Source organism: Lepus europaeus, chromosome 7 (assembly GCF_033115175.1).
Source record: "Lepus europaeus isolate LE1 chromosome 7, mLepTim1.pri, whole genome shotgun sequence".
NCBI lineage: Eukaryota > Metazoa > Chordata > Mammalia > Lagomorpha > Leporidae > Lepus > Lepus europaeus.
The window spans coordinates 65,861,509-65,873,912 of record NC_084833.1 but is presented as its reverse complement, the minus strand read 5'-3'; the positions used below and the strand labels follow the sequence as shown (position 1 = coordinate 65,873,912).

The 12,404-nt window shown below is 64.6% G+C and overlaps 1 protein-coding gene across 2 annotated transcripts; it reads left to right on the top strand.

Annotated features, from left to right (window-relative positions):
• Window positions 1-897: 897 nt before the first annotated feature.
• LRRC32 (leucine rich repeat containing 32) lies at window positions 898-11,955 on the top strand. Of its 2 annotated transcripts, none has more exons than XM_062198267.1 (3): window positions 898-949; window positions 4,779-4,869; window positions 8,160-11,955. In XM_062198267.1, exons 2-3 carry the CDS (start codon window positions 4,783-4,785, stop codon window positions 10,062-10,064), a joined length of 1,992 nt encoding a protein of 663 aa, XP_062054251.1. In that variant the 5' UTR covers window positions 898-949; window positions 4,779-4,782; the 3' UTR covers window positions 10,065-11,955. The 2 variants fall into 2 exon arrangements, with proteins under 2 accessions (XP_062054251.1, XP_062054249.1); XM_062198265.1 differs by lacking the exon at window positions 898-949 and adding an exon at window positions 3,523-3,568.
• The last annotated feature ends 449 nt before the right edge of the window (window positions 11,956-12,404 follow it).

Sequence of the window (12,404 nt, the reverse complement as noted above, 5' to 3'; positions counted from 1 at the left end):
GCTTGGACCAGGGCCTGGAGGAGCGGCCACCTAGCAGAGCAGAGGACAGGGATGTGGTAAGGGCCAGATGCCCACGACCTCTGGCGCCAAGGCCCTGGTCCAGCAGCTGGACAGCAGCTAAGCCACCGGGCGCGATGGTGCCCCAACTGGACAGCGGGCGCCCGAGCGCCAGCGCCTACCAGCTGCGCGACGGTGGGGTTGCCATTTAGCCTTGCTAAGGCTCAGTTTCCGCAGCTGCAAAGCAGGTCCCCGCTGTCTCACGCACTTGGCTTTCAAGCCGCAAAGCTGCGGACGTTGACGGTCCAAGAGCTGATAGAGGAGGACGGGCGCGGGCGCTACAGCTCGTTTAGTTGGTAGAGTGGCCGCCAGGCCGCGCCGCAGTGCGGGTCACTTCCTTCCGCGTCCCCCCCGCCGGCCTTCCCGCTTGCCCCGGGCGAAGAGCATCGGCGCCGACAGCTGGAAGATCGCGGCCAGGCCGGATTTCCTTCGCGGACCTGCGGCTCCCAGAGCCACCAAGCCCCCAAGCCCTCGGGGCTGGGGACCGCACGTGCGGTTGCCGACGCCGGCCTCGCCTCGCCCCTTCGGCGCGTGCTGGCGACCCCGCTCCCCGCTGGCGCTCGCCTCGTCTTCCCCGCGGGCTTCCAACTCAGAGCAGACGCCCCGGCCTCCCGACGCCGACGCCGCGGGGGCTCGCGGGTCCCCGGGCGGCCGCAGGGCGCTAGGACCGCGCGGCGCCGCCGAGGGGGCGGGGGCGGGCCGGCGCGAGCGGGCTTTAAATGGGCGCCGGGGCCGCCCCATCGCGGGTCGGCTCCCTTGGGGCAGCGGAGCTGCCGAGCGCCTCCTCGGGCCGGGACCCGGGGCCTGGCGCCGGGCCGGGCAGGACCGGGGCAGGTGTGCGCACGATGCGCCGGGGCGGCCCGCGAGCGGAGCGCCGGCCGCGCTGAGCCAGGTAGGAGCCGCCGGGGGTCCCACGGAGCGCTGTCCCGCGCCGCTCGCCGGCGGGCCCGGGGCCGGGGCCCTCACCCTCCCGTCGCCCCCGCGGCGCGCGCCGAGCCGGACTTGACCCTCCCTCGGCCCCCAGGACGCCTCGGGGCGGCTGTCGCGGCGGGTCTTTCCCGCCCGGGGCTGAGGTCGGCGTGCCCATTTGACAGCTGGGTAAGCCGAGGTAGGAGGCTCAGAAACACCGCGCTGGCGTTTGAATCCAGGTCTCCTGCAGTCTCTACTGCCCGCCGCCGGGGCTCGTCCCAACACCCCTGGGCGCGCGCGCGCGCGTCTGTCTGCAGCCGCGAGGTGCGGGGATGGGGGGGGGGGAGTGGGAGCGGAGGAGGGAGGGACCCCCACCCCGCCCCTGGCCGCCTGGAATTCTGCCGTGGCGGCCGCATTCCTTTGGGTTAAGGTCTGATCCCCGTGGGACACACACGTCTCCAGAGAGGGCTGGCCTCGCTGATTCACTGCGGCCCTCCAGGGACCCTCCTCAGCCACTCAGTCTGACCCGGGGCAGGGGAGAAGCCCAGACCGGCTCTGTGAGTAGGCGGCGGCTGTGCGTCTGTGTGGGGGGTCTTGGCCGGGGTCAGACCGGGAGCGCCGGGCCTGGCCCGGGTTCTGATCCTGATCACCCGCTGGCTGCCTGGGTGATTTTGGGTAAGTCACGTCTCCCGGGGCAGAATGGGCACGGTTCTCTAGGGGGCTGGAGAAAGCACAGCCTTGGGGTCCTGCATACCTGGGTGAAACCACTGGGAGCTGGAAGCCCTGGGGGCCAGTCCCCCCAGCTTTCTGAGCCTCCCTCTTCTCAGCTGTGAAGTGGGAAGCACAGCCGTCACCTCCTTGGGTGGTTGTGAGAGTTAAATGAGATGATAGAACTCCGGTGCTTAGCAGGGTGACATCCTTATGTAGTAGGGTGGGCTTGTGACTGCGGGCATTGCCAGTGTCCCCTCTCTCTCTCTCACACACACACACATTCTCTCTCTCTCTCCCCCCCCCTCCTCCCTCCCTCCCGCTCTCTCTCTCTCTCACACACACACACATTTCTCTCTCTCTCTCTCTCTCTCTCTCTCTCTCTCTCTCTCTCTCTAGCATATCCTCTGGCTCTTTTCTGAGTCAGCAGTGAGCTGCCTCACTTTCTCCCCCGGGGCCTCCCTCCTCTACGTGCCTCACCTGGGATGCTCAACCCTGTAGCTCATCGTCCGCCTGGACACCTTCCTGGCCACTCTCCGTCTGCCGTCACTGTGGCTGGAGCGGCCAGTGGGGCAGAGTGGTGGAGCTTCCCGGTGAGCCTGGGTTCCAGTGACCTGGGCCCTCGGGCACTCCCCAGAGTGGAGTCTCCGTGTGCTGCGAGGCCCTTCTGGGTGTGCAGGTGCCTGCCTCGGGGCTGCCTGGGATGTGGCAGGGAAGGAGGAGACAGGGCTCTCCAGGCTCGGAGCTGAACCTGACCTTGCCCTTCCCTCGCACTCGCCACTAAGTCGGCCACTGTGGAGCCCAGCCCCACTCGACTACCTGTTGACTGAATCTTGGGTGAGCCCTGTCCCCTTCCCATCTGAATAAGTGCTTAGGAAGTGATGGCTGCGAGGGGTGGGGGACTGGCACTGCCAGCGAGGGGAATGGCAGGGCGAGTGCCGAGGCAGCAGTGACCTTGGCCGAGTCTGGGGTTTGGTGGGGAAGGGAAATGGTAGATGGAGCCAGAGAGGAGACTGGGTGAAGCCTGGCCCCGACTGGAGCTCTCCCAGCTGCAGAGTCGTCTAAGTGACTTTCAAATATCCCCCTGGCTGCTTTGAATAAGGGGTCAGGTGGAAATGGGGAAGAAGTGACTGGGGCTGCTCCTGCCACCCTCAAGTCCCGGGGCCAGGGATGGAGGAGGGAGCTGGGCAGACCCAGGGTCACACCCATAGATGGAAGCAGGCGTGTGGCAGGGAGGGGAGGGAAGGTCGCGGAGGGCTGCTGTCACCATGTCACCCACACTGTCCTCCCTCGGCTGGCCCATGCTGTGAGAGTGGTCTCTCAGAGGACAGCATGCATCTGCCTGGGTATATTCTGGGGGAGCGGGGCGAGCCCTGAAGTGCATGGTGCTGTGCCCACCGGAAGCTCAGAGGTGTGGAAAGCTCCGGGCCGTGGCCCAGACTCGGGGAACCAAAGAGGCTTCTGGAAGGAGGTGACCTCGAAACAGAGGGAGAGGGGATAGTGAGAGAGGAGGCTGGGGAGCAGGGCTGGCCAGGTCCAGGAGCCTCTGCCTTGGACAGAGCAGTCCCCCTGCAGGCGAGAGGAGCACCGTGGTGGTGGCAGGGCCTGGGGCCTGGAGCAGGGAGCCCGGGGGTGTGGCTGCGGCTGGAAAGACTTGGCAACATCCCTTGCACGTTCCAGCAGGAAAGAGCCCCAGAACAGCCATGTTCATTGCCACTAGAGGGTTCAGCAGTCCAAGTCGCAGCCCTCAAAGGCCCTGCCAATGTCCTGTCTTCTGACGCGGCTCACGGAATCCTAACTCAGCGCTCGTTCACGGAGCACCTGCCTGGAGAGGCCAAGGTTAAGGGCGCAGAGCCAGGGGTCACACTGGCGTGGCCTGCCACTGGCTAGCCAGGTGACCTTGGGCACCTCTTGGGTGGCTTGGGCTTTCTGAACCTCAGTTTCCCCTTCTGAGGAACAGAGTGGTGACCGTGGAACTGGCCACAGAGCTGTTGTGAGAGCGAGGAGAGCAGTGCCCAGTGCGTAAGGACGCCATCTCATTTGGTCCTCAACGCGGCCTGCTATGGCCGGCGCTGGGTCTGGTGTAGCAAAGTCACTTGTACAGGGTCACAGGGCAAGTCAGTAGAGGGGAGAGCTGTCCTTGGGACCCTGAGCCCCATGCTCCCTCTAGGAGGACTTTGGGGGTCCCTCCTTGGTAACCCGCTCTGTACAGGTTCTGGTCACCTCTGTGCAATCTTGTGTGTCCCCAGTCCCAGCACGGAGCCAGAGATAAGGCAGGCAGGGAAAGCTGATTGAATGCATGAACGCCTGAAAGAAATGCATGGGCTGCTTGGTGTAGCCCTGGCGCTTGCTCAGGGCTTCAGTGAGGGGGCGAGGGGGCCCCAGCAGCCCTGGGATTCACCCCGCGGGGGCCTCTGCCTCCCCTTCCATGCCAGCCCTGGCTGTCAGCAACAAAGGGCCAGCCCAGCAGCCCTGTGTGACCCCTGCACAGCCGGTGGCCTCAGTGAAAGTGCGGGGCCCGGCTGCTCCTGGGGAAGCCAGCAGGAGCGGGGCTGGGGCAGGGCTGGCCTCCTGGCCGGCTTCCGGTCAAGGCCGTGGCCCTCCCCTTGAACAATGGCAAGGGCCGGAGAATCGGAGAATCAAAAGAAATGGGCAAAACAGAGTGGGGAGGGAGGCAGGGGCAGAGAGAGCCTGAGGGGCTGGCATGGGGGAACTGCTTATGGCCAGGGAGGAAGTGGAGTCAGAGCCCGCCTCCCCACCTCCGGCTGGCCCCACCCTGAGAGTGGCCCAGCGCAGCCCGCAGGGTCCCTCTGCCTCCGGGACACCGCCTCCAGGCTGTCTTCCACCAGATGCTGTCTCTTAAAAACCCACATGTGGCCAAGCCATGCTGCACTGTAAGACTTGTTTTCCCTGAGTGTGGTTGCACACCCAGGCCCAGGGTTGGAAGCCCTTCGAGAGGGGCCATTGCCCCCTGCCCCTCTCCGAGCACCCTTACTCCAGTCCAGGGTTCCCAGGGGCAGGTACGGAAAGGGTGGAGTGGTAGGGGTGGCCATGGGAGGGAGCCAGTGGACTGACCGTGTCCCCTTCCTCCCTGTCCTGCACAGAGCCATGAGCCCCCAGATGCTGCTGCTGCTGACCGTGCTGAGCCCAGCCCTGGCCACCTCCCAGCACCGACTCAAGGTGCCCTGTAAGATGGTAAGATGCTCTGCTGTGCCTGGGCGGGGAAGAGGCCTCCCGGGGCCCTGGCCTCGCTGTCCTCCTGCAGCAGCCCCGGAGGCCGGAGCTGGGATGAGTTAGAGGAGGAAGGGGCGTGTCCCCTGTGTTGAGTGAGCACCTAGTGGAATGTTTAAATACCTTTCCATCCTGGAGGAGGAAACTGCAGTTTAGAGAGGGTAGGTGGCTTGTCCAAGGTCACTCAGCTCAGAACACAGGACCCCCGATGCTGTCTCTGTAGGGCAGTTGGCCCCACCGGGGATCCAGGATGTGTCAATGTCAGGGAAATGTGAGGTGTGCCAGCTGGGAGGGGCTCCTCTGGACTGGTTCCTCCTGGGACAAATCCCCTTCCCTAGCTGGGTTCCCTAGCTGGGATGCTTCTTGCCCATTACTACCTAGGTCAAATGCTGCCTCCTCCAGGAAGCCTCTCTGGCCCTTCCCAGAGTTGGCGCCCTCTTCTGGGTTCCTACAGTCCTTCGGCTTCCCTCTATGTCCACACAGCCCGCTGTGCACATGGGGTGTCGGTGACAGGTTCCGCTTGTGTCACCTGCCAGACCAAGAACTTCTGTAGGGCGGGGACCAGATTTGATTCACTTCTGTTCCTTGTTCCTGCCCCGAGCCAAGGAGACTGGTCCTAAAGTTGCTGTGAGGCTGTGGGTAAAGGGGAGAGGCTCCCCAGGTCTAAGGGTCAGGCTGCACAGTCACAGAGGTCAAGGCTGAAGCCTGGGCTGGGGGGAGGACAGGCCCTGGGCACAGAGTGGCCGACGGCTTAGAGCTTGAGCTGTCCCCCTGTGGCCGTCACCCTTCCTGTTCCTCAGAGGCCCTCGGGGATTCTCAGACCCTAGAGGAATGGGCAGAGGAGGCCCCAGGTGTCACCAAACACAGGTGCGCCCTCCACCTGGGGGAGACTCAGACTCAGAGTGGGGACAGGCTGGGTGCACTATGGTGTCCCGGAGGCGAGACAATGGATGGGAGAGCATGGCAGAGAACACACGTGGCAGTCAGAGCCAGCAAGTCTCGGGCCCTGGGCTGGACCAGCTCAAGAGCTACGCTCCAGGGCTCCTGTGTCTGTCCCGAGGTGAAGTGGGGTGTGGGTGTGCATGTGGGGCACCCTGCCCTGTGGCTGCTCTGCCGGCAGTGCCTGGGGCTGTTTGCTGGGCAGAAGGTATCAATCAGCCTGGGTGCTGAGCAGCCGAGGGCCCGGGAGGCAGGACTCGCCTTGCCCAGTGGGAAGAGGAGTTCTGAGCCCTGGACCCTTTGACTCCGGCAGCCTTGTCCCCACTTCCAGCCTCAGTTTCCTAGGGCGTGCGGTGACAGTGGGATGAGGTCGGGACCTGTGCACTGGGCACAGAGCTGGTGCCTGGCGACAGGAGCAGCTGCTACCTCCTTTGTGTTGTCTCTTCTCCAAGCCAGGGGGCCCGGGGCGGGGGGCTGGGGGTAGCGATGAGGAGGCTTTGCTTGGTGGCCCCAGCAAGGCAGTGACAAGGGAGGGAGGAGCAAGGGTGGGCGTGGTGGCCGGGTGGGCGCCCAGCGGCAGGGGCCTCCCCGGGAGAGGGAAGGGCCTGTCACCACGCTGGGTGGAGTCACACAAAGGCTCAGCCGGGCAGCTCCATCCTCATCCTCACAGGACAGAACTGGGCCAGGTGAGGAGCAGCTGGCTTTGGCTCCTTCCCTGCCGGCTCAGCTACGGGCTCACTGTGACCTCGCTCGCGTCAGTGCCTCTTCGGGCCTCAGTCTCCCCATCCGGGAAGTGGGCAGCCAGACTCCTTGCCCTGATGGTCTTAGACTCCAGGCTGAAGACAGCAGGTCAGCTTTTCTTTCCTGTCAGCCAGGTGGTTGGCTCGGTGTCGCAGGCCTTTCCTTACTCATTAAAAGAATTACTGACTGCCTCCTGTGGGCCAGGTCCCAGGCAGCCACACCAACCAAGCCGGTTCTGTTCGGGGTGGTCTCGGTGTCCAGCAGGTCCCCCCACACGGCCACACTTCACTGAGACAAAGCCATGGGAGAGGAAGCAGTCAGGTAGGGTTCCCTGGTAGAGGAGACCCCGGGGCTCAGGGTGAAGAGTCTCCCCCACATCAGGTAGGTGTGGTGTAAGCAGCATGGGTGGGGGAGGCCCAGAGGTAGCAGTGGTCGGCCATGGTCACGTGTGTGGAGTGAGGTAGGAGGGGAAGGGACAGCTCAGCAGGGTCGCAGATAGCCATAAATGCCCGCCAAGCATCCTGGTCACTGCCCTGGGGGGCCTTGGGAGGCGCTGCAGGCTCAGGGCGGAGCTTTAGGCCATGCGTGGGCATTGGTAGGGAGATGCTGGGACGGGGCAGGAGCAGGCCTGAGCGAGGGGCTCTGCTGGGAGAGGCCAGGGTTGCTGGGCTAGAAGGGAGAGCCAGCCGCCTCTGCACAAAGCTTCTGGCCCAGAAGTCAACGCTCTGTTGAAAGACAAGAGTGAGGCCTTTGGTTGTTAAAGACCTGGGTTCAAATCCTGGTCTACTCCTCGCCAGCTGGAGTCCCCGTGACCCTCCCTGAGTGGTGGGTTGTCTGTTGTGTGGCTCCAGTGAGACCCCAGGCCTGAAAGTCGGCTGTAAAGTGCTGAGTGGGCGCTGAATTACTCACTGCTGAGGGACCCAGAGTGGTCCCGTGACTTGATGGAGGTCACACAGCAAGCTTACTGCCATGTTACCCGAGAGTGCATGTTGGGACCCTGGCCATCCCCCCCTCTGTGCCCCTTCCTCCCCGCCAGGGGCTGCTGCTGGGCCAGGCTGTGGGAAGCCAGGCCTTGGACAGGAGGGGCGGCATCTGCAGAGCTCGCTCCAGGCTCCTGCCTCACGGGCTGATGGCTTGCGTAAGACCCGACGGAGGGAGACTGAAATGAGAACTGATGACAGGAGAGCAAATTGGTTTTCGCTTTTGGAGACATTCTCCCAGCATGCTTTTCAGTGTAACATGAGCATGGTAACTGTATGGACCTGCACAGGGGACCCGGATGTGGAACCCAGAGCCCTGGGGCCCGGCTCGGCGTGGCTGCTCCCTGGCTCCGTGTCACTCTGGGTGCTATGTGGCTCCATGTCCCGGAACCTGGGCTAATAATCAGGGTCGCTGTCTGTTAGCTCACTGTCCTTATGCCTGTCTGTCATCGCTCCACCCAAAACTCGTCAAGCCTTCCCTGTGCCCTGCACAGTGCCAGGGGAAAGGCCAGAGCCTGGGAAGGGCAGAATGTCTCCCTGGAGAAGGGTGCACCCCTACTGCACCTGTTAACGCCAGCTGCTCTCCCTCCCCAGGTGGGCAAAGAGGCCTTGTGCAAGGGCCTGGGCCTGCTGCAGGTCCCCGCCATGCTCCTGGCCGACATCGAGTCCCTCGACCTGTCTGGGAACCAGCTGCGGAGTGTCCTGGCCTCGCCCCTGGGCTTCTATACGTCGCTCCGTCACCTGGACCTGAGCGCCAACGAGATCAGCTTTCTGCAGCCAGGAGTCTTCCAGGCCCTGCCCCAGCTGGAGCACCTCAACCTGGCTCATAACCGCCTGGCGGCGGGCACCGCACTGAGCGCCGGCAGCCTGAGCCCCCTGCCGCACGTGACCTCCCTGGACCTGTCCGGGAATAGCCTGTACAGCGGCCTGCTGGAGCAGCTGCTGGGCGAGGCGCCCCACCTGCACAGCCTCTCGCTGGCCGAGAACAGCCTCACGCGCCTGGGCCGCCGCACCTTCCGGGGCCTGCCCGCACTGGAGCACCTGGACCTGCACAGCAACGTGCTGATGGACATCGAGGACGGCGCTTTCGAGGCCCTGCCCCGCCTGGCCCACCTCAACCTCTCCAGGAACTCCCTCACCTGCATCTCCGACTTCAGCCTGCCGCAGCTGCAGGTGCTCGACCTGAGCTGCAACAGCATCGAGGCCTTCCAGACGGCCCCGGAGCCCCCCGCAGAGTACCAGCTCACCTGGCTGGACCTGCACGAGAACCGCCTGCTCCAGCTCCCCGACCTGGCCGCGCTCCCGAAACTCCTGTACCTGAACATGTCCAACAACCTCATCCGGCTCCCTGCGGGGCCGCCCCAGGGTGGCGAGGCCGGCCCCGCGCCTTCCCAGGGCTGGCCGGCCTGGCCCCTGGGGAGCCCCGGCTGGAACGCCAGCAGCCAGCCCCTCTCCCAGCTCTTGACCTTGGATCTGAGCTACAACGAGATCGAGCTGCTGCCCGGCGGCTTTCTGGAGCACCTGGCCTCCCTGCGCTTCCTGAACCTCAGCCGCAACTGCCTGCGGGCCTTCGAGGCCGGGCACGCGGGCTCCCTGCCTCTCCTGGTGCTCCTGGATCTCAGTCACAACGCGCTGGAGGCGCTGGAGCTGGGCGCCAGAGCCCTGGGCTCCCTGCGGACGCTGCTGCTGCAGGACAACGCCCTGCGGAGCCTGCCCCCGTACACCTTTGCCGGCCTGGCCAGCCTGCAGAGGCTCAACCTGCAGGGGAACCGCGTGAGCCCCTGTGGGGGCCCGGCCGAGCCCGCGACCCCGGGCTGCGTGGCCTTCTCCGGCATCTCCTCCCTCCGAGTCCTCAACCTGGTGGACAACAAGATGGGGACGCTCAGGGCGGGGGCCTTCCTCCGCACCCCGCTGACGGAGCTCGACCTGTCCGCCAACCCAGGGCTGGAGGTGGTCACGGGGGCCCTGGCAGGCCTGGAGGCCTCCCTGGAGGTCCTGGCGCTGCAGGGCAACGGGCTGGCCGTCCTGCAGGTGGACCTGCCCTGTTTCAGCTGCCTTAAGCGGCTCAACCTGGCCGGGAACCGCCTCAGCCACCTGCCCGCCTGGACGCAGGCCGTGTCACTGGAGGTGCTGGACCTGCGCAACAACAGCTTCAGCCTGCTGCCGGGCAGCGCCATGGGCGGCCTGGAGCCCAGCCTGCGGCGCCTCTACCTGCAGGGCAACCCGCTCAGCTGCTGTGGCAACGGCTGGCTCGCCGCCCAGCTGCACCAGGGCCGCGTGGATGTGGACGCCACACAGGGCCTGATCTGCCGCTTTGGCTCCCAGGAGGAGGTGTCCCTGAGCCACGTGCGGCCTGAGGACTGCGAGAAGGGAGGGCTCAAGAACGTCAACCTCATCATCATCCTCACCTTCACGCTGCTCTTGGCCATCGTCCTCACCACGCTGGCCACCTGCTGCTGCGTCCGCCGGCAGAGGTTTAACCAGCAGTACAAAGCCTAGGGAAGCCGGGAGACCCAGGCCAACCGGGGCGCGTGGGGGGCAGAGGAGAGGGAGGCTGATTCGCGGTCACAAAGGGAGCCGAGGTCCAAGGACCCTGGCCGCTAAACCCCAGCGTGGGGCTGCCTTCTCTGCAACCTGCTGTATCAGCAGGTGACCCACGGCCGCCGCTGCACGTGCGTCCAGCTTCGGCAGCCAGAAGGTGGGCGGTGTCGGGGTGATGCAGAATAAAGCCGACCCAGCTGATGAGCACACCTTCAGCGAGCATCTGTGTCCTCCCACTCCCAGGCACGCATCCAGGCACGAGGACGCTGGTGAAACACATCTGTGTCCTCCAGGCTCCCCCAGCCTGGTGGGAGACACGGCGGTGCGGTGACCACACGGCGTGGTCAGGGCTCTGCAGCCACGGCCGGGGCCATGTGGCCCTCTGCCCTGGCCGTTGCCCAGGCAAGGGAGGCCCGTGCCCAGGAGGATGTGTCTGAGATGTTTCCAAGCGGACTGCCTGTCACATCTTCTGATAATGACTCTCAGCCCCTGGAAAATGAAGACCTTGTGACCGGAAGAGCCACGGGAGTCTGTGTTGGATCCAGCGCTGGGAGGCCGGGCTGCAGCAGCTCCCACAGGGTCTGATTAAGAGGTGGTCCCCGCCCCTCCACCCTGGGGCTGTGGCCCAGCCCTGCGCCATTCTGCTTCCTGCTGTTGACAAGCCCTGCCCCCACCCCCACACTCTCCTGCGGCCCCCATGGTCCCCACTCTCCTGAACCCCAGCGGCTGCCAGGCCCCGTCTCCATCCAGGCCCCACGCTGGCTGCTGGCTGCTGCTGTTTCACACCCGCCTTGGAAACCATAGATGCAAATCCCAGCCTTGTGCCTGCCAGCTGCAGAGGTCTGGGTATTTTATTCTCATTTCCCAGGAGAGGAAGCAAAGGCTCCAAAAGTCTCCGTGGCCCACAGCTCAGCCCTGTGGAGCTGAGACTCGGGTCCCTCCCTCTGTCTCTGCCGCTGCAGGGGCTGCCGACTGCCGGGGTGGGGGCACAAGAAGTGGCCCCATGTTACCCAGACAGGGCTGAGCACCTGTGCTCCCCTCTCTCCTGGGCAGCTGTAGGCCCTGTCCTCCTTCACTGCCTCAGTTTCCCCCTTTTCCCTCCCTTGCAGGCTAGTGTGGGCTCTTCCTTACCCCTCCTGCTCTGGCTTGCTCTCATTTCCCCTCTCCATTGAGCTTGGTCTGGAGTCTGAGACTCATCCGCCCAACCTCCCCATTGCACAGAGCAGGAAACTGAGGCCCAAGAGTGGGGAATGCTCAGCGCTGCACAAGTCGGCGCAGAGGCTGTGGGAAAGGCAGCTGGGGGTGGGACTGTCCTCTCCCCGGGGTCACATCTGGTACCGCTGGCTCCACGCTCTGTTCCTCATCATGCAGGGTTTGTTTTTCCTCCTTGAAAAGGGACTAGAAAAATCCATGCAGACAATCCCCTGTGCTTCTTACTGTGGAATCAGGAGCCGCCTGAGAAGAAAGCCCCAGGCCCAACCAGGAACCACGCTGTCACCACCACCATCCTCTAGCCCGTGCTTGGCCCTTGCGTGGGTCCAGGACGGGCACTCGGTGACGTGGGAGGGAATAAAAATGTTTTACAGATGTGGAAACAGAGGCCCAGGGTCACGGATTCAGACAGATCATGGGCAGAGCCTGGCATCCCAGCCCCAGCCTGGGGCAGTCGGTGTAGCCACCATCTCGGTGGGAGCCACGCTCATGGGTGCTACCGGGCAACACTACCCTCAGGCTTGGAGGCCACGGTGTCGGCCCCGGTGTCTGATCTTGAAAACACTACACGGTGCTGCTGTCAGCCCCAGGGGCCGGGCCCCAGTGCAGCCTGGGGACCAGCTCTTTGTATCACACGCGCGTGAATATATTAAAAAGTAATTTTGCAGAAACTGCAGCCTGCCAATCCCCCGTGCACAGAGCATCACTGCGTCCGGGGGCCTCAACTTCCCCTGTGGTCTTTCCAGCCTGGTGGCAAATCCTGAGGGCTCTGAGGCCCTGGACCTTTGGGGCTTCAGCCACCATCACCGCCCCGCCACCCTGCTGTCCCTCACACTCACTCCCCACCCTCATCCCAGCCCTGCCCATGCCCACCTGCTGCTGCCCCCTCCTTCTCCATGCCCGTCCTCTCACCCCTGCCCAGAGGCACTGTCCCCTCCCCGCCTCATCCCTCCTCTCTCATTCGCTCCCTCTCTGGTCACATCTTCCTCTCAGACACCAGCCAGACTCAAGTCCTGCCCGCCTCCAAAATCGTGGGAGGATCCTAAGCTACACCCCCTTCCCTCTGCTGGTCACAGGCAGAAGCCC